Here is a 19573-nt window from a genome sequence, read left to right on the forward strand (position 1 = left end):
GACTCTGAGTTGCCAAAATATCAGTGTACCCCTCCTGATCTCCCCAGTTGACTCCAAAGGAATGAAAAGCACTAAGATTGGGACTGGCTTGGTTGCAGGACTTGCCAGAAAGCTGACATATTTAGACATCAGTCCCTTAGGGCTCCACTCCAGATATTTGTGAAAGGGTTTACTTCCTTAGTCTTCAACTGTCCTGAGGTATCTACAAGTTAGTGGAGCCAATTGCCCATAGCTGAGAGTTTGATTCATGAGTGCCAGAGGGCGTCCATAGAGTCATAGAATTTATAGTGCAGAAGGAGGCCATTCAGCCCATCGAGTCTGCACCGGCCCTTGGAAAGAGCACCCTACTTAAGTCCACACCTGCTCCCTATCCAAGTAACCTAGTAACCCCACCGAACCTTTTTGGACACTTGGGCAATTTAGCATGGCCAGTCCACCTAACCTGCACATCTTTGGACTGTGGGAGGAAGCCAGAGCACCCGGAGGAAACCCACGCAGACACGGGGAGAACATGCAGACTCCACAGACAGTGACCCAAGCCGGGAATCAAACCCAGGTCCCTGACGCTGTGAAGCAACAGTGTTAACCACTGTGCTATCTAGTAGACCTCCACACTGCTTGACTGGGAGCCTAACCTCCTCAAGAGACCCTCTGAAACTTTAGCCTGGGGCTGCAAGGGACACTGTTTTCGTGTGTCTCCACGAGGAAACACAGCTGAAGACTCGCCGATGGAGAGGACGTGCACTGACAGGGAGGTAATTACACATTTGGCTATCTTTTTCGCATTACTGCTAACTAGACATGTCGGCTTAAAATGAAAAGTCAACTAACACACAAAAGACGCATAAAATTGACCTCTTGGATACAATAGGTATTAATATACGAGCCATTCTATGGCATCTGAGCAAAATTGTCAATTAGTCCTGAATTGGGGCAATCTTGAACTCAAATTACCCAATTAATTTATGGCATATGGATATAAATGATTTTGCACTATTGTGAATACGATCATCTAACTGCATTTACTGTGAGTACACTTTACTATTTCAACTCCAACCTAATAATTCCCCAGCACAGCAAATCATTATTATTCTTTGCATTTCAACTTAATGGTGGTCCATATATAATAAATTGAGGAATTTATTTCCAAAGGTTGTACATATTATAAGAATTAAGGCAGATTTAGCAGCAGCAGCCACAGAGAAAACACTTCTTCCACTTATATTTCCGGGCACTTTTCTTAGAAACTCGGTGAAACTGCTTGGATGATTGTAGAATTTCATCTCCCAAATACTCACACTGCTGGAGTTCTGCATGCCTTTCAGCCAATAATTTCACTGACTTCTCAGAAACTGTTTCTATTAATTCATCCACCTAATTGAAAGAATGTTAAATAGATATTACTGCGAGAGACGATTAGTCATTGTCTACTAACTCTTAAACCCAATTTTTGCGAATGTGAAAGAAGATCTCAAAAATGTAATCTAATATTCGTTGGCATAACAGTTTGATTATATCAAACGATGGTATGCTTGGAAGTAATGTGTACTTACTTGTGCTTGAAGTTTTCCTACTGTTAGGAAAGAATGCCGCCTATCTTGCTCCATATTTTTTATTTTCTTTTTCTTTTTGAATATTCTTAAATACTGCCTCGTCTTTGAGTGGGGTGTCTGTGACGAAACAAGCATAACTTTAGTATCAGAAAATGTAAGCATAATTTTAAACTTATTACATAACCGTAATTCATGATCATGTTATTACTAACACAAACCTTTTGCTTGTCAGTGGGGAGGTTTGTAACAGACACACGACGGGACATACGACGGGACGTCACCACTAAATTGTTGCCAATAATGCTTGCCGTTTCTGCCTCCAAAACATCCACGTCAACTTGGATAGTTGCTGCAAAGAAAATTGTATTGGATTTATTGTAGAGGACGGTTATTTATTATTGTATTGGACTTATTGAAAATTGTATTGATTTATATACATTTCTAGTAAATTGCTGATGGTCAGTTGTATTTATTTTAAATATAGAAGCCACCAAAGGATTTGGAAGAAAGATTTTAGAAACTTGTTCCATAGAGGCACGCGGTAGCTGGAAATAAGGTTTGGTGACCAGAAGCACATGCCTATGCAACCATTTTTACTTATCCCTGATGCAAGCAAATTCTGTTCAGACTCAGGTGAATTTCTCATTTCTGTTTATCTCAATTTGCGCAATCGAAGGCAGAGTGTGCACGATGAGTGACAGTAATGGTCAGGAACTTTTTCTCCCAAAAGACTGTAATGCATGGTAAATATACAAGAGTACAAACCCTTTGCTAGTCAGTTAGGTTTGTAATGGACATGCAATTGAATGTGCAATGTGACAACTAGGTTGTTACTAATAATCTTTGCCCGTTTAAATTTTCAAGACTCAGTTTGATAGGTTTTTGTTGGGGTATAGGATCTGGGCAAAATTGGGTAGAGGGAGTTGAGGTACAAACTAACTATGATTTTAATTGAATGGCAGAACATATTTGAGGGGATGAATGGCTGAGTCCTGTTCCTGTCTTCCTAAATTCCTATGGAAAGTAGGGCAAAGGGCTACAGGTTAAAACAAATCAAAGTCAAACTTGGGACATGCCAGAAATTTCTGTGATAGGGATTGGGGGTGGGTTTATAGAAGAACTGTTAGGATGTTTTCCAGTTTGGTGGAAAAGCTTCCCTCATCTTGTAAACTTACATTTTCCTGTTAATATTTTTATGCAGCTCCCAAATACTTATCAAAAAAAATAGACAATCAATTTACATATTTAGATTTGTAAAGTTAATACTGATAAATATCTTGGGCTGGATTCTCCGTTGGCGGCATCCTCCATTTCAACAGCAGTGCACTCACACCCACGGATTTCCCGACAGTGTGGGGGTGCCCACAATGGGAAACCCCATTGGCCAGCTGCGGGGACAGAGAATCCCGCTGCCAGCGGAGGTACCCCGTACCAGAAAACGGATGCGGTGGGATGGAGAATCCTGCCATCTTCGGCAGCACCCCAAAGTCACGCAGATGGTGAAAATTATCTGCTCCTAAACCACCAGGAGGCCAACACATCCTTCCTTAGATAGGGGACCCAAAACTGCGCGCAATATTCCAAATGGGGTCTGACCAGAGCCTTATACAACATCAGAAGTACACCCCGCTCTTGTATCCTAGCCCTCTCAACATGAATGCTAACATTGTGTTTGCCTTTCTAACTGCCGACTGAACCTGCACATTAACCTTAAGAGAATCTTGAACTAGGACTCCTAAGTCTCTTTGTGCTTCTGATTTTCTAAGCCTTTTTCTATTTAAAAAATAGTCTATGCCTCCATTCTTCCTACCAAAGAGCATAACCTCACACTTTTCCACATGGCATTCCATCTGCCACTTCTTTGCCCACTCTCCTAGCCTGTCCAAGTTCTTCTGCAGCATCCCTGCTTCCTCAATACTACCTGTCCCTCTGCATATCTTTGCATCATCTGCAAACTTAGCAACAGTGCCTTCAGTTCCTTCTTCCAGATCATTAATGTATATTGTAAAACGTTGTGGTCCCAACATGATCCCTGAGGCACACCACTAGTCACCGGCTGCCATCCTGAAAAAGACTCCTTTATTCCCACACTCTGCCTTCTGCCAGTCAGCCAATCCTCTATCCTCGCCAGTATCTTACCTTTAGCACCATGGGCTCTTAACTTATTTAACAGTCTCCTATACGGCACCTTCCCAAAGACCTTCTGGAAATCAAAATAAATCACGTCCACTGGTTCTCCTTTGTCTAATTTCCTTGTTACCTCTTCAAAGAATTCGAACAGATTTGTCAGACATGACCTCCCCTTGACGAAGACGTGCTGACTCAGTCCTATTTTACCATGCACTTCCAAGTACTCTGCAATTTCATCTTTAAAAATGGACTCTAAAATCTTACCAATGACCAAAGTCAGGCTAACCGGCCTATAATTTCCGTCTTCTGCCTCCCTTCCTTCTTAAACAGTAGGAATTCTCTTTCTAACCAGTGCTAACATATTAAGAATCTGCCTTTCAGTGTTAACCAATGAACCAGTCCTCTTTAAAAAAAGTTTAGTGGACCTTATAACAACAGCTTTTAGCTTGATAAAATGTCCCAAGGCTTCACTGGGGCCTAACAGCTTAAGGCACAGCCACCCTTGGTGGAGCGATTAAAGTAAGAGATGCTTAAGGGATGAGAATTGGAGGAGGGCAGATATCTCAGAGAGTTGTGGGGCAGGAAGAGGTTATGGAGATTGGGAATGGCAAGGCCATGTGCAATTTGGAAACAAGGCTGAGAATTGTAAAAACAAGGTGTTGCTCCACCAGGAGTCAGGGTAATCACTGAGCAGAAAGGTGATAGGTGAACATCACTTGCTGCAAGTCCGGACATTGCTGGCAGAGTTTTGGGTGACCTCAAGTTTACAGGCGGTAGGATGTGGGAAACCTGCCAGGTGTGCTTTAGAATAGTCAAGTCTGGGGGTTACAAAGGCACGAGCGAGGCTTTCAGCAGCCGATAAGCTGAGACAGGGACAAAGATGGGTGATGTGGCGGAGCTAGAAATAGGTGGCCTTAGTGATGGCTGTGTATATGTGGTCAGAGGGCGGCATGGTGGAGCAGTGGTTAGCATTGATCCTGATCCCAGGTCACTGTCTGTGTGGAGTTTGCACATTCTCCTCGTGTCTGCGTGGGTTTCGCCCCCACAACACAAAAATATACCGGGAAGCATGGTAACATAGTGATTAGCACAATTGCTTTACAGCTCCAGGGTCCCAGGTTTCATTCCCGGCTTGGGTCACTGTCTGTGCGGAGTCTGCATGTTCGCCCCGTGTGTGCGTGGGTTTCCTCCGTGTGCTCCGGTATCCTCCCACAATCCAAAGATGTGCAGGTTAGGTGGACTGGCATGCTAAATTGCCCTTAGTGTCCAAAATTGCCCTTAGTGTTGGGTGGGGTAACTGGGTTATGGGGATAGGGTGGAGGTGTGCGGTTGGGAAGGGTGCTCTTTCCAAGAGCCGGTGCAGACTCGATGGGCCGAATGGCCTCCTTCTGCACTGTAAATTCTATGAATCTATGAATGTGCAGGGTGGATGAAATGGCCACTCTAAATTGCCCCTTAATTGGAAAAAATGAATTGGGTACTCTAAATTTATTGAAAAAAAGAAAATAAGATGTGCAGTGTAGATGGATTGGTCACACTGAGGGTGGCACAGTGGCGCAGTGGTTAGCACTGCTGCCTCACGGCACCGAGAATCCGAGTTCGATCCCGGGTCGCTGCTGTGTGGAGTTTGCACATTCTTCCCGTGTCTGCGTGGGTCCCACTCCTACAACCCAAAAAGATGTGCAGGGTAGGTGAATTGACCACGCTAAATTGCCCTTTAATTGGAAAAAAAAAGAATTGGGTACTCTAAATTATATTAAAAAGAGAATATGTGGTCAGAAGCTGCTCTCGGGCCAAATATAACATCGAGATTGTGAACAGACTGGTTTAGAATGTCACCAGGGAGAGGGATAGATTTTGAAGCTAGAGAATTCTGTTTGGAGTGGCGACTGAAACCAAAGGCATTAGTATTCCCAAAATTAAATTGGAAGAAATTTCTGCTCATCTAGTCCTGGATGTTGGTTTGCAGTGTGATAATTTAGCAATACTGGAGAGTTCAAGATTGGTGGTGGTAAGGTAGAGCTGGGTGTCATCAGGATGAAGGTGAAAAGTAACGCTGTGTTTTTAGATGATGCTGCCAAGCAGCAGCATGTAGTTGGAAAATAGGAGGGGGGGGGGCAAAGGTCGATCCTTAGGGGAACGTCAGAGGGAATGCTGCGTGTGTGACAAGAGAAGCCATCGCAAGTGTGCTGAAGAAGAGTCATACATACTCGAAACATTAACTCTGTTTCTCTCTATAGATGCTGCCAGACCTGCTGAGTTTTTCCAGCATTTTCGGTTTTGATTTCAGATTTCCAGCATCTGCAGTATTTTGCTTTTACATTATTGCAAGTGATACTCTGGCTATGATTAAATGGATAAGAATGGTACCAGTAAAGGGTAGTTCCACACTCTTGGATGACATCTACCAGGCGTTAGAGGAGGATGTTGTATTTAACTGTGTCAAAGGCCGCAAATATGTCGACAAGGATGAGGAGGGAATGCTTCTTTGTCGCAGTCAGAGCTGGGAAGTCAAATAAATGCACAGATGGAACAGGCATTGCTTTTTTGAGACTGCACTGAAGACAAACTGTTGTTGCAGAATATATGAAGCTTTATTCTGCCTCAGTTGTGTGCACATTATTACCAAATGTGTTCAATGGATATCAAAAGGAAAAATTATGCTGACCATCTTCACTCTGTAGAGCACAATTAGTCATGAAAACATAAAGTGCAATCTTTCCAAAGCCAAATAACTAGTGAACATACAATTCTGGAACACTTTCTCTGATGAGAATCGTTTCTTTATGGCTTTAAAAATGATACATAAATATGGCCAATGTCCAAATCCAACAGTCTGACTCTGTCACCTGGTGGTTTCAGAGCTGAACTGCAAACCACAGACTGCAATGTAAACACCACCTCCTGCTGTTTAGATCTCAAAGGGAAAAGGACAGTAGCATCAAGAAGAAAGAAAATACAAAAAAAAAAATCCTTATTCTGTTGTCCTTGTTGGCGATAACGTTTGAAATGAATTACCATAAGGAACTCAATCTGGTGAGGTTAGGTTTTAAGGGGCGGGATTCTCTGAGCCTCTGTGCCGAAATCGCGATCGATGTGGGGGGCGGCGAATGGGCGTTGACGCCGAAAATCGGCGATTCTCCAATGGCGGGTAGGGGGCCATTGACAGACCCCCCCCCCCCGTGATTTACCGACGGAAACTGGCCGAGTTCCCGACAGCGTGGTTCCAACCACGTTTTGGTGGGGGGCAGGAGGGATCCTTCACCGGGGATGACGAGGCTGGCGATCAGGGGCCACCGCGGTATCCATGGGCGCAAGAGATCTCAGGGGGGCCTATATTTTCGTTGCTGCTCCGCAGTGTGAGTCCGTCATGTTGCATGGGGCGGTCACTGAAGGACACCGTGCGCATGCGCGGACTCCTGACCGGAAGTGCAGGGCCCCGTATCGGCAGCCAGAGCTGCGAGGATACTCCGGGGCCATGCTAGCATCCTTCAGGTAGGAGGATCTCTCTGGACTTTCTCCAGGTAAGTCCAGAGTGAAACGCCCGTGTTTTGACGCTGGAGTGGGGACATAGCCCCATTATTGGAGAATCCCGCCCAAGGTGTCTGACTGAATGGGACCTTCAAACTTGAAGTAAACCTGGAAGTGATGGAATTTCAAACTACCTTTATAAATGCCTAACAATTTGCAATGTGAGGTCTTATTTAAATCTTTCCAACCAATTACTTTTCATTACTTTTGAAGATTGCACAAAGGCAAGCAGTAGGTCAGATGATTGACAGAATATAACGAACAGCAAAGAATGACAAAGACGTAAATAAGGAGGGATAAATTAGAGTATGAGAGAAAGATAGCTGGAAATACATATTTTTTTAAATTTAGCGTTCTCAATTAATTTTTTCCAATTAAGGGGCAATTTAACGTGCCCAATCAACCTAACCTGCACATCTTTGGGTTGTGAGGGTGAAACCCACTCAAACACGGGGAAAATGTGCAAACTCCACACGGACAGTGAACCAGAGCCGGGATCAAACCTGGGACCTCAGCGCCGTGAGGCAGAAATGCTAACCACTGCACCACCGTGCTACTCTGATAGCTGGAAATATAAAGAGTTTCTTATAGATAGTTAAATAAGAGAGTTAACAAAGTGAACATTAGTGCTATAGAAAGTGCACCTGGGGTCTTGATAATGGAAAATAGGATGGCGGATGCATTGAACAGATATTTTGCATTAGTGTTCATGTGAGACTAAAAGTACCTGCAAGAAATATCTGTAAGTAAGGAAATGGAAGGGTGGGAGAAACTCAGGAAAATTACAATCACCAGAGAAGTGGTATTGAGCAAATCGTTGAGGCTGTAAGCTGACAAATATCCAGATCCAAATGGACTTCATCCTAGGATCGAAAGAAGTTGCTAGAGAGACAGTTGATGCATTGCGTTTAATTTTCCAAGATTCCCTAGATTCAAGAAAGTTTTGAATAATTTAGAAAATGGCAAATGGAAATCCTAAATTCAAAAAGGGAGGGAGTAGGCGGCATGGTGGCACAGTGGTTAGAACTGCTGCCTCACAGCGCCGAGGACCCGGGTTCGATCCCAGCCCCGGGTCACTGTCTGTGTGATGTTTGTACATTCTCACCGTGTCTGCTTGGGTCTCACCCCCACAACCCAAAGATGTGCAAGGTAGGTAAATTGGCCATGCTAAATTGCGCCTTATTTAAAAAAAAAGAATTAGATGGTCTAAATTTATAAAACAAAAGGGAGGGAGTCAGAAAGTGGGACACTACAAGCCAGTTAGCCTAATATCTGCCATAGGGAAAATGTGGAAGATATTATAACAAGGCATTTAGACAATTTCAAGGCAATCTGAATCAACACGTGAAAGGGAAATCATTGGGTACATTTTCCGGTCCCTCCTGTCATGGGACTTGTCGCAGGTGGGATAGAAAATTTGATGGATCATTTAAAGGTCCATTGATCTTGGGTGGGAATTTCCAGTCTCGGGAAGGGCTCGACCGGAAAATCCCACTCCCCGTTTAACCAATTTATTGGACTTAATTGAAGGAGCCACATATGCTGTGGATAAAGGGGAACCGGTGGATGTACTGTACTTAGGTTTCCATAAGACACCTAATAAGGTGCTCCATCAAAGGCTGTTGCAGAAAATAAAAATTCTAGCCATTCCAATATCGTAAGATATTGGAATGGCTAGAAGATTGGCTAGCTAACAGGAAACAGAGAGGAGGTATAAATGGGTCTTTTTCTGTTGACAGGGTGTGGTGAGTGGTGTGCCACAGGGATCAGTGTTGGGGCCTTAACTTTTTACAATTTATATAAATGACTTGGATGAAGGGACCAAAGGTATGGTTGTGAAATTTGCTGATGACACAAAGATAGGTAAGAAAGTAAGTTGTGAAGAGGATGTAAAGAGGCTACAAAGGGAGATACAGTAAGAAGTCTTACAACACCAGATTAAAGTCCAACAGGTTTATTTCAAATCACTAGCTTTCGGAGCACTGCTCCTTCCTCACATTCACCTGAGGAAGGAGCAGTGCTCCGAAAGCTAGTGATTTGAAACAAACCTGTTGGACTTTAACCTGGTGTTGTAAGACTTCTTACTGTGCTCACCCCTGTCCAACGCTGGCATCTGCACATCACACACAAAGGGAGATAGGTTAAGTGAGTCAGCAAAGATCCAGCAAATGGAGTATAATATGGGAAAATGTGAAATGGTCCATTTTAGCAGGAATAATAAAGAAGAAACTTATTATCTGAGTGGTGAGATATTGCCCTGAGATTCAGAAGGATCTGGGTGTTCCAGTGCATGAATTCTAAAACGCCAGTATGCAGGTCCAGCAAGTAAATAGGAAGGTAATAGAATGTTACTGTTTATTGTGAAAGGAATTGATTGCAGTAGAGAGGATATGCTTGAGTTGTTCAGGCACTGGTAAGACCACATCTGGAGTATTATGTACACTATTGCTCTCCTTATTTAAGGAAAGATGTAAATGCATCTTTCAGTTCAGAGAATGTTTAATAGACTACTACCTGGAATGGGTGGTTGTCTTACGAGAAAAAGTTGGGCAGATTAAGCTTGTATTCTTTTTAAAAATAAATTTAGAATACCCAATTCTTTTTTTTCCAATTAACGGGTAATTTAGCGTGGCCAATCTACCTCCCCTGCACGTCTTTGGGTTTAATTGGGTGAGACCCCTTGCAGGCACGGAGAGAATGTGCAAACCCCACACGGACAGTGACCCGGGGATTAAGCTCGTGTTCACTGGAATTTAGAAGAGTAAGAGGTAACTTGATTGAAACATTTAATATCCTGAGGGGTCTTGACACGGTGGATGTGGAGAGGATGTTCCTCTTGTGAGAGAATCTAGAACTAAAGGCCAATGTTTAAAAATGAGGGATTGCCTATTTGAGACAGAGATGAGGAGAATTTGTTTCTCTCAGAGGGTCATGTGTCTTTGGAACTCTCTTCCACAAAAGGCAGTGGAAGCAGTGTCTTTGAATATTTTTAAGGTAGAGCTAGATAGATTCTTGATTAACAATAGGGTGAAAGGTTAGCAGGGGTAGGCAGGAATGTGGGGTGAGGTTAAAATCAGATCAGCCAGGATCTTATTGAATGGTGGAGCCGGTACGAAGGGTCGAGTGGCCCACTCCTGCTCCTAATTCGTATGTCCGTGTTTTGCAATTCCCTGGCCACACAGAAAGATGGAACAGTTTGAATTTTCAAAATTCTCCATTGCAGCTGACAGTCATCTTCCATCAATATAATTGGCTGCCCACTTTCCATGTGGAGTTTGCACATTCTCCCCGTGTTTGCGTGGGTTTCACCCTCACAACCCAAAGATGTGCGGGGTAGGTGGATTGGCCATGTTAAATTGCCCCTTAATTGGAAAATATGAATTGGGTACTCCAAATTTATTTTAAAATTAAAAAAAAAAATAATAATAATAATTGGCTGCCAGGAGATGTAGTTCAGCCTAGGAACCAAGGCCACATTCGTTATTGTCTCTCCAGTAGTATTTCACTGTGATTCGGCTGAATAATCCCAACTCTCAGCAGTGGCAAACACACCAGTTAATTGAAAGTTGAACCTCCTCCCTCTTTGCTGCGTGTCAAGTAGGCTTTCATTTTAACAGCGAAACAGCCCCAAGCCTTTTCACAACATTAAAAGTTATTCAGCTATGTATACCAACCAGTTTTCTGTGGTTGTGACTTTAATGTTGAAAATATCTTTGTTTCATCAATATTTGCCAATTGTTTGGCCTGTCCTTTGGTTGCCTTGTTATCTGTTCGTCTGTATGAGTATGAATCATTTCTCTGCATATGGTTTGCTGCTGCTCTTCCCAGGAACTGCAGCGGCGAGCCAGTGACCTTGCTGGTCCTCAGAATTCGATCGCATTTTACTGGAAATCGTGGGAAGTTTCTTGTTCTTGAAGGACTTCTGGTACAATTACTGTCAATTCTCTTGTCAAAATTCTTTAGCTGCTTGTTTTGGCAGTGATGTGTTATAAACCTCCCAAATGTTTTTCGCATTTTACTCATTAGGCTTTTTTTCTTGCATTCATTATATTCAGAGCCATTCTCTCTGGACAATTCATCTTCGGGAATGAAAACTAGGGGCTTAACCAGATTGGTGGATATAGCTCTGTGCCACCTGCACCAGACAGCAAGACAGAAATAATTAATGTAATAACCATGTAATTTAACCAACATTCACAAACATCACAACATTCATTATTTTCAAGTAAGTGTTACTATTTATTACATTTGCATGGAGCTTGTACATTTAATTAACTAATTAGACCTTTCCCACTTTCAAAATTTAGTGGAAAACCCATTTATTGGAATTTCAATGACCTCTCCTGGTTTTCTTTTGGAGTTTCCTCTTATCTTTTACAGTGAAGACAATTTGGCCTGAAGATATTCTTTTCTGGAGCATGCAGAGGACATCAAATTTAATTGATAGAAGACCAGATAGTATATTTCCGAAGGAGCTGCATATGGACTGGGCTTCTCTTTTCACATCCACACCCTTACCTCCTGTCTGCCCTCAGGATCTATCCTTGGCTTTATCCTATCTCTCAACTGCATGTTGCCCCTTGGTGACATGATCCGAAAAGAGTGTCAGTTTTTTTGTGTACGCCGAATACATGGAATTCTTCCTCACCAACACCTCTGAATCCCTCCACTGTCTCTAAATTATCAGACTGCTAGTCCAGTATTGGATGAGCAGTAAATTCCTCCAAGTAAATATTGGGAACACCAAAGCCATTGGGCGCGAATCTCTGGTTTTGGGACTAAGTGCTCCCACCAGCGGGAAAACCAGAGTCATTCCCGCTACCGCTAGGAGTGTCACCGAGGTGGGACTCTCATAATTTTACTATACTAAATTATGTATAGTAGCGAGCATGCCGGCCAGCCTGCACTTACCAATATCGGGCCGTCACTTTCAATGGGCACCCCGATCCCAGCATCCAGATACAGGACCCCCTCCCCCCAAACACAAATGTTGACTTCCCCCCCCTAACAAGTGGAGCATCCCAACCCCTCAGCAAAGAGAGGCTTTTAACCCCCACCATGGAAATAACGACCCCCCCAACCCCCCGCATGCATGACCTGACACCCAGCCCAATCTCCCTGCACCCTCCTCAGCCATCCCCAACCGCCCCCCTTCCCTTCAGAACCACCCTTTGGCCTTGCCAAAGGTACACTTCCCCCGGCACCCTCGCACTGATACCCTGGTCTGGCACATTGGACCCAAAGAGGTTCAAGCCCATTGCCCATGTGCCAGGCTGCAGACTGAGGGCCCCCAAGGATCCTGGGGGTTGGATGGTGCTCCAGTTTCCTCCCACAGTCCAAAGATGTGCAGGTTAGGTGGATTGGTGCTGTGGAGGGTGAATTCCTCAATCTCATGTGTGAGGCTGGGATTGATACAACTAAAGGTAGTGCACAGAACACACCTGACAATGCCGTGGCTGAGCCAGTTGTTTGAAACTTTGGAGTGTTGTGGGAGGGACCCGGCCAATCAAATGCATATGTTCTGGTCCTGCCTTAAATTAGAGACATTTTGGAGGTCATTCTTCAGCACCAGGTTTGCGGTTTTGTACCTGGATTTGGAGCCCAGTCCCCTGGGACAATATTTCGGGTGTCGGATTTGCCGGAGCTACAGATGGGAGCAGGGGCAGATGTTTTAGCCATCGCCTCGCTGATCACTCGCAGGCGGGTCCTGTTGGGGTGGAGGTCAGTTGCCCCACCCTGTGCCTTGGTGTGGCTGGGGATCTAATGGAGATTTTGTATCTGAAAAAGGTGAAATTTGCTTTGAGGAGGGAAAGTGAGGGGTTCGACAAGAGACGGGGTGAGGGTGGGGGGTGTAAAGTGGGGTGTTTGGTTGAGGTTACTGGGGGAGGGGTTGATGTTGTTTTCCCTTTGCTATGTTGTATGTTTTAAAATGTTAAAATATCAAAAAACATGAATAAAAATATTTTCAAAATATTTGTGCCACAATTTGGAGCACCTATTGGTACCCCTGTAACATCACCCAATTTCTTTCCTGCTTGGGCATGCCTTTGTTACCTCTACATTTGATTATTCTAAACCGCTCCTCCCTAGCCTCTAACCTTTTATCCTCTGTAAGCATAAGATCATCTATGAGTCCTTAACTCATGTTCATCTATCATCCCTGATCCCTAACTTTCTTTGGTTCCCAGTTAAGCAATGTCATGATTTTTAAATTCTTAACCTTGATATCAAATCCCCCCATATTTTGACCCCTCCATATCCCTGTAATCTTTTCCTGCCCCACAATTCTTTTTTTTTAACACAATCTTTTTGTCACAATTAGGCTCACATTAACACTGCAATTAAGTTACTGTGGAAAGCCCCTAGTCGCCACATTCCAGCGCCTGTTTGGGTAAACTGAGGGAGAATTCAGAATGTCCAAATTACCTAACAGCACATCTTTGCAGCACAGTGGCGCAGTGGGTTAGCCCTGTTGCCTCACGGCGCCGAGGTCCCAGGTTCGATCCCAGCTCTGGGTCACTGTCTGTGTGGAGTTTGCACATTCTCCCCGTGGTTGCGTGAGTATTGCCCCCACAACCCAAAGATGTGCAGGATAGGTGGATTGAACATGCTAAATTGCCCCTTAATTGGAAAAAAAATGAATTGGGTACAGCACATCTTTCAGGACTTGTGGGAGGAAACCGGAGGAAACCCACGCAGACACAGGGAGAATGTGCCGCCCATCAATTCTGGCTCCTTAAGCATCACTTATTTTAGCTGCTGCACCTTTGGTGGCCCTGGGCCGCAGGTTAGCACAATGGTTAGCACTGTTGTTTCATAGCTCCAAGGTCCCAGGTTCGATTCCCGGCTTGGGTCTCTGTCTGTGCGGAGTCTGCACGTTCTCCCCGTGTCCTCCGTGTCCTCCATGTGCTCCAGTTTCCTCCCGCAGTCCAAAGATGTGCAGGTTAGGTGGATTAGCCATGCTAAATTGTCCTCAGTGTCCAAAAAGGTTAGCTGAGGTTACTGGGTTACGGGTATAAGGTGGAGGTGTGGGCTTAGATAGGGCGCTCTTTCCAGGGGCTGGTGCAGACTTGATGGGCTGAATGGCCTCCTTCTGCACTGTAAATTGTACGATTCTATGAGTTTAGCTGCTAAATCTCTGTACTCTTGAATTATCTCTGTAAACGTCTCAGTCTCGCAAGTGCTTTTTCATCCTTTTAAGATTCTTCTTAAAACGAACTTCTATTTGATGTAACATTTCCTTACATATCTCAAGGGTCAAAACACTCATGCGGTGTTTTACTAAGTGAAAGGTGCTGCAGAAATACAAGTTTTTGTTGTTAGCTCGAACAGCTACTCTTAACAGCAGATATTGAGGCTAATTTGGAGTGATTGTATGGCTTGTCGGACTAATTCAGCAACCCTGAATTTAAATTAGAATTATGATTATCATTGAAAATTGATTGCTATTAATGACTGAGATTAATTTTCGGCAGGACTGGAGTACTTTAGTATTTGATTGATCTGTGACAACAGGAAGAATGTTAACACCACCAGAAACAGTAGAGGTAAGTCTTCCATTGACCTATTCACAGCATAAAAGAAGTGTTCACTCCACTGGCTAAGGAACAGGCAGCAAAAGAGATTTAATAAGGTGGTAAAAAAGTTGCAAAATCAAACATTGTTGGTAGTTTTGTTCTGTATGTTTAGAAATACTCATTGGATAATTAAGAGAACTGTTTTATAAACCCTTACTGTTCACTTTTAAATCTTAAAACTTTTAAATGAAAGTGTTCTATCAACCAGTGCTTTCCTACCAACCCCAAAAATAATTACGTTGCTGTATTTGCACTATTTAATAATTCGATCAAAATTTACCAATGTACCATTGAGGAAGTAATTAAAAATTTTTTTTAGAGTACCCAATTCATTTTTTCTAATTAAGGGACAATTTAGCATGGCCAATCCACCTATCATGCACATCTTTGGGTTGTGGGGCGAAACCCACGCAAATACGGGGAAAATGTGCAAACTCCACACGGACAGTGACAGAGCCGGGATTGAACCTGGGATCTCGGTGCCGTGAGGCAGCAATGCTAACCACTGGGAAGTAATTTATTATAGAAAGATAGTCAGTCTTTAATCAGTCTTTCTAGCAGGTTGGCCATCAAATCTCCATGCTAATTGTGAATAACATTCTTAAAAGGCAAACCCTCAGAGGAATGTTTTTAAATAAAGCACTGTCAATGAAACATATTTTTTGCTAACTGTGATAACCCTCAGGAGGTATCACTAATCGATCTCCCCTTGGGGCTGGTAGGGTACCGGTTCCCATGGTAACGGGCGGAGGCCCGGCTAGCTGGGACTTGTTAGTGAGCCCTTTAAATGCTGCTCCCAGACCTGGACCGGGGGTCCCAGGAAGAGATCAACCATGATCTGATTGAATGGCGGAACAGGCTCGAAGGGCTGAATTGCTTACTTATGCTCCTAATTCCTATGGTCCTATGTCCCGATAGTCCCGGACCGGGACATTTGTGTTGTACGCCATGGAGTGGCTTTATCTTTTGAGTTAAAATAAACCTGTTCAGCCTCCTTATTTGTGTCTCCCGGATTAATTCATTAACATTGGTATGTTTAGCATTTCATGTGATTGATAAAAATTTTGTTCAGAAAATTCATCACCTAGGCTCACTAATTTAGGAAGACTGTCACTTGTTTTGGTTTAAAAAAATATCCATTTTGATGCATCTCATTCTCTTAGATATAAACATAACTCCATAGATTTACATTATTCTTTGATCAAAGCTCTCTGATTATCGGGCTTATTTCCAAATGTTAGGTGCCCTCTCATTAAAAGGAATGACAATAACAAACAACCACCATTAATGCATTAAACAAAACCATAGCTTGCCAGGTTGATGAAACTGCGTACAAAATAATTGAACATGAGCTTTGCACATTGATATCTCAAAATGTACATGGGTTTTCAGTAGCTTGATATCACTCCTTAATTCAGGCTTAAAGCAAATTATAAATCACTTTGCAGATCAAAATGCAGCTTACCATAATACTTACAGTATCATATATCAGCACTAAAATAGTTAAGCAGCACACAGTTTGGATTAGAGAACTGAATTCAGATTTGTACAGCAGAACTTCCAGTTAAATAAACTAAGCTTGGCACATTTAACCATTTTCCTGAACTGGGAAGAGGTTAACATTAAAATTCATACCCATTTTGGCAGTTGAGTTAGTTACAAAACAAAAAGCAGAATTGCAAATCATCATAAATTGCACATTTGGCAAATTTTCACTAAATTATATGTAAATGCTTTGTGTCAACGGAACACCGAAAAGACTATGATGAAGTTTGTTGTCAATTACTATTAAAGCAAAAAACGGTGCAGTTACATGCAATGTGAGTTTGGCATTACTGTTTAACTTTACAGCATGGCAGCAGTTAAGGCTTAACAACTTAGCAAGTCATTGCCTGGATAATGCAGTTCATGGAATTGTGAATGCTCACCTCACAATTCCTTTTTCTCTGTGTTCAAGTGCCTCACTTTCTTCTTTAATCACTCGTCTACAGCTTGGATCTTGATTAAAAACTGTCCGGGAATGAAGGCAACTAGCATAATTCTTGTGCATGGTTACGTTGGAGCTAACAAAATAGAACTGGAAACTGAAACAGTGCGATTCTCACACACCCTGGGTCTCAACGATTGATCCTAAATCCCTTTGGAAAATAGATAAATATTTAAAGGAGGATGACAAATTCATTGTTGCTGCAAATGTGTAAGTTTTCCAGCAGCTATTTATGGAATGTCAGATTCATTTTGCTTGCCTTTGTGAAGTGCATCATTGGGATTACAGTTGTGTGGCTGTGAGACGAAGCGGATGAGAAATCAGACACACCTGTGAAATTCCACAAGAGACTGCGAGGCAGTTAATTCATATTCTTGTACTTTCACAAAGAGGGCAGTGTGATTATATAAATACCATTTTCCTTCTGAAGTACAAAAAACAGTCAAAACAATGTACCAATTACAAGTAATTATTAAAATATTTAATCCAAAGCGAGCACAAACATGGAAAATTCAGGTGACAGTTTGTGAGAGCAAACTCCTTCCCAGGCGAGCTGCAAATTTACGTTTCTGCACCTGGTTCCACATTCAATAAGAATCAAGCTGCTAATGCAGGAGCCAAATACCGTGAATGCTGTAAAACTGAAATAAGAGCAGGAAGTACTCAGCAAGTCCGGCAGACCTGTACTGCTTGGGAAAATGGTACAACAATGCAGTTAAAATCATGATGCAGATTACTGCCCTGATTGTGCTATGTTGTAGTTATTACCACTTTAAAAGGGGCTTAATGCTAATTGTTTAAATTAACTCCCTGTTTCAGGCAACAGGTACCTTTTAATATGAAAATAGGAATTTTACAACATACAAAGGACCCTGATTTCCATTTTAGGGTAGAACTGGTCAAAACATGCTCCATTCATTCACCATTCAGTTCCACAGGCAATAGAGGAAGAGGCCCAGCAAAGGTAAGTTTAAATGATTTTTCTGGGGCCAGGATAAAAAGAAACACTCCCTCGGGACCCAGAAAAATATTTTCAACCACTGTGATGAATGTAGGAAATACTATATTTTATATTCTGTTGGAGTAATGTTATTAAAAACCCAGAGTTCAAACACATACAGGCAGTATGTCTGCTAAAGCTGAGATTCAGGAGTTTAAATGTTTAGAGTACCCAATTATTTATTTTCCAATTAAGGGGCAATTTAGCGTGGCCAATCCACCTAACCTGCACATCTTTGGGTTGTGGGGGTGAAACCCATGCAGACACGGGGAGAATGTGCAAACTCCCCATTGACAGTGACCCGGGGCCGGGATCGAAGCCGGGTCCTCAGTGCCGTAGGCAGCAGTGCTAACCACTGCGCGACTGTGCTGCCCCAGGTGAGGTAATCATTGATTGTAACCATTTACTTGTTTATATATAAATGGCTAATAAAATATTGTTTATAGCAAAGAAATTCCCTATGGTTTAGATAATTTATGAGGGAGTGGTGTTTAGTCCGAGCTAGGCAGGTCGTGGGGGCATCTTAGTAGGATACAGATGATATCATTATTAGGAGGAGCCAGGTCTGTCTGTGGTTTTGGCAGATTTGCCACAAGATTTGAGTCTGACAAGACAGAAGGATTTCTGGGTTGTTGCTGAAAGGGTCCCTCTCCAAAGGTCTGCACGGAGAACAGCAAGTAGACCTGGTTGTTAGCTTTATTTATGAGTGGATTTTGAACTCAATTAGATTGCTTAGTTGGCATCTATAGAGTGGCAGGTGTAGACAGTGAGTTAAAGTTTTTACTTTTATCTAAGAACTATTTAACTGTTAATTGTAAAACGATTTCTTTGATGTTAATGTGGTTACATTTGTGTTTAAATTCATGTTTGCTTTAGCATAGAAGATACCTATTGGTCAGAGTCATCACTCGTGGGGTGAAGTAGCCTTTCCTCGCAGTTATACAAACTCAAAATTGTTTGGGGTTTCTTGACCAGAATCCTAACAAAAAATGTGGGTCTGGTCTGATATCCGAACACCACTCCTGTCCTGGGATGATTTGTTCAATATTTTGTTGCTTCCCCTACCAAAAGTATGTCACAGCCAGCCAGTATGATCCAATATTGCCCACTCTTAAACCAAAGAGCTGAAACCGGTGGCAAACTGGCTGGTCAGGCTTGCAAACGTCAAAATGCCCCTCTCTTTTCCCAGTATGTAAATAATGATAAAATGACAGCGTTTCTGATATTGATGTCTTTCAGCGATGGCTGTTTATTCACTTGCCATGGCACATCAGTTAATCAACTTGATAAATCTGGGATCAGCTTCAAGTACTTTCATCTATTTCTCCTTGTCTGTGTAGGTCCTTTGTCTCAACTTCTCCCAGACTTCAAGTATTAACCATATATAAAATCCGTCACAAATTCTCTTTCTCATTAGCTCTGCAGAAGAGTCATACGGACTCAATGTTAACCCTGTTTCTCCCTCCACAGATGCTGCCACACCTGCTGAGTTTTTCCAGCATTTTCTGTTTTTATTTTGAATATTAACCCTTTAGTTTTTGGAAGCTTGGTTTTGTGGGTCCATTTTTTCCACGGTGGCAATACAAGAAGAAAATAAAATCAGTGGATCGTTGATTGTTGACTACTCATTAATTTCTTGTTGAAACAACTTTCATTGTTTAACTGACTACTATCTGTAATAATTCAAGGATGGCCAAGTTTAGAAAATAAATTAACTATTTATTATATGGAATAAAATATGTAGGGTAGAAGAAATGTGCTGCTGACAACTTCGACTCCGGTCCCAGCCTGGCTG

At 42.6% G+C, this 19573-nt stretch overlaps 1 protein-coding gene across 1 annotated transcript; it reads right to left on the minus strand.

Moving 5' to 3' along the window:
* Positions 1 to 1182: 1182 nt before the first annotated feature.
* On the minus strand, positions 1183 to 16847 carry LOC140387633 (putative uncharacterized protein C3orf49). The gene is made up of 5 exons (XM_072470828.1): positions 16720 to 16847; positions 10889 to 11349; positions 1772 to 1902; positions 1554 to 1670; positions 1183 to 1374 (listed from the first exon to the last, which is right to left on the minus strand). The coding sequence occupies exons 1-5, from the start codon at positions 16839 to 16841 to the stop codon at positions 1183 to 1185; spliced, it is 1023 nt and encodes a 340-aa protein (XP_072326929.1). The 5' UTR covers positions 16842 to 16847.
* Between the last annotated feature and the right edge of the window lie 2726 nt (positions 16848 to 19573).

Source organism: Scyliorhinus torazame, chromosome 13 (genome assembly GCF_047496885.1).
Source record: "Scyliorhinus torazame isolate Kashiwa2021f chromosome 13, sScyTor2.1, whole genome shotgun sequence".
NCBI lineage: Eukaryota > Metazoa > Chordata > Chondrichthyes > Carcharhiniformes > Scyliorhinidae > Scyliorhinus > Scyliorhinus torazame.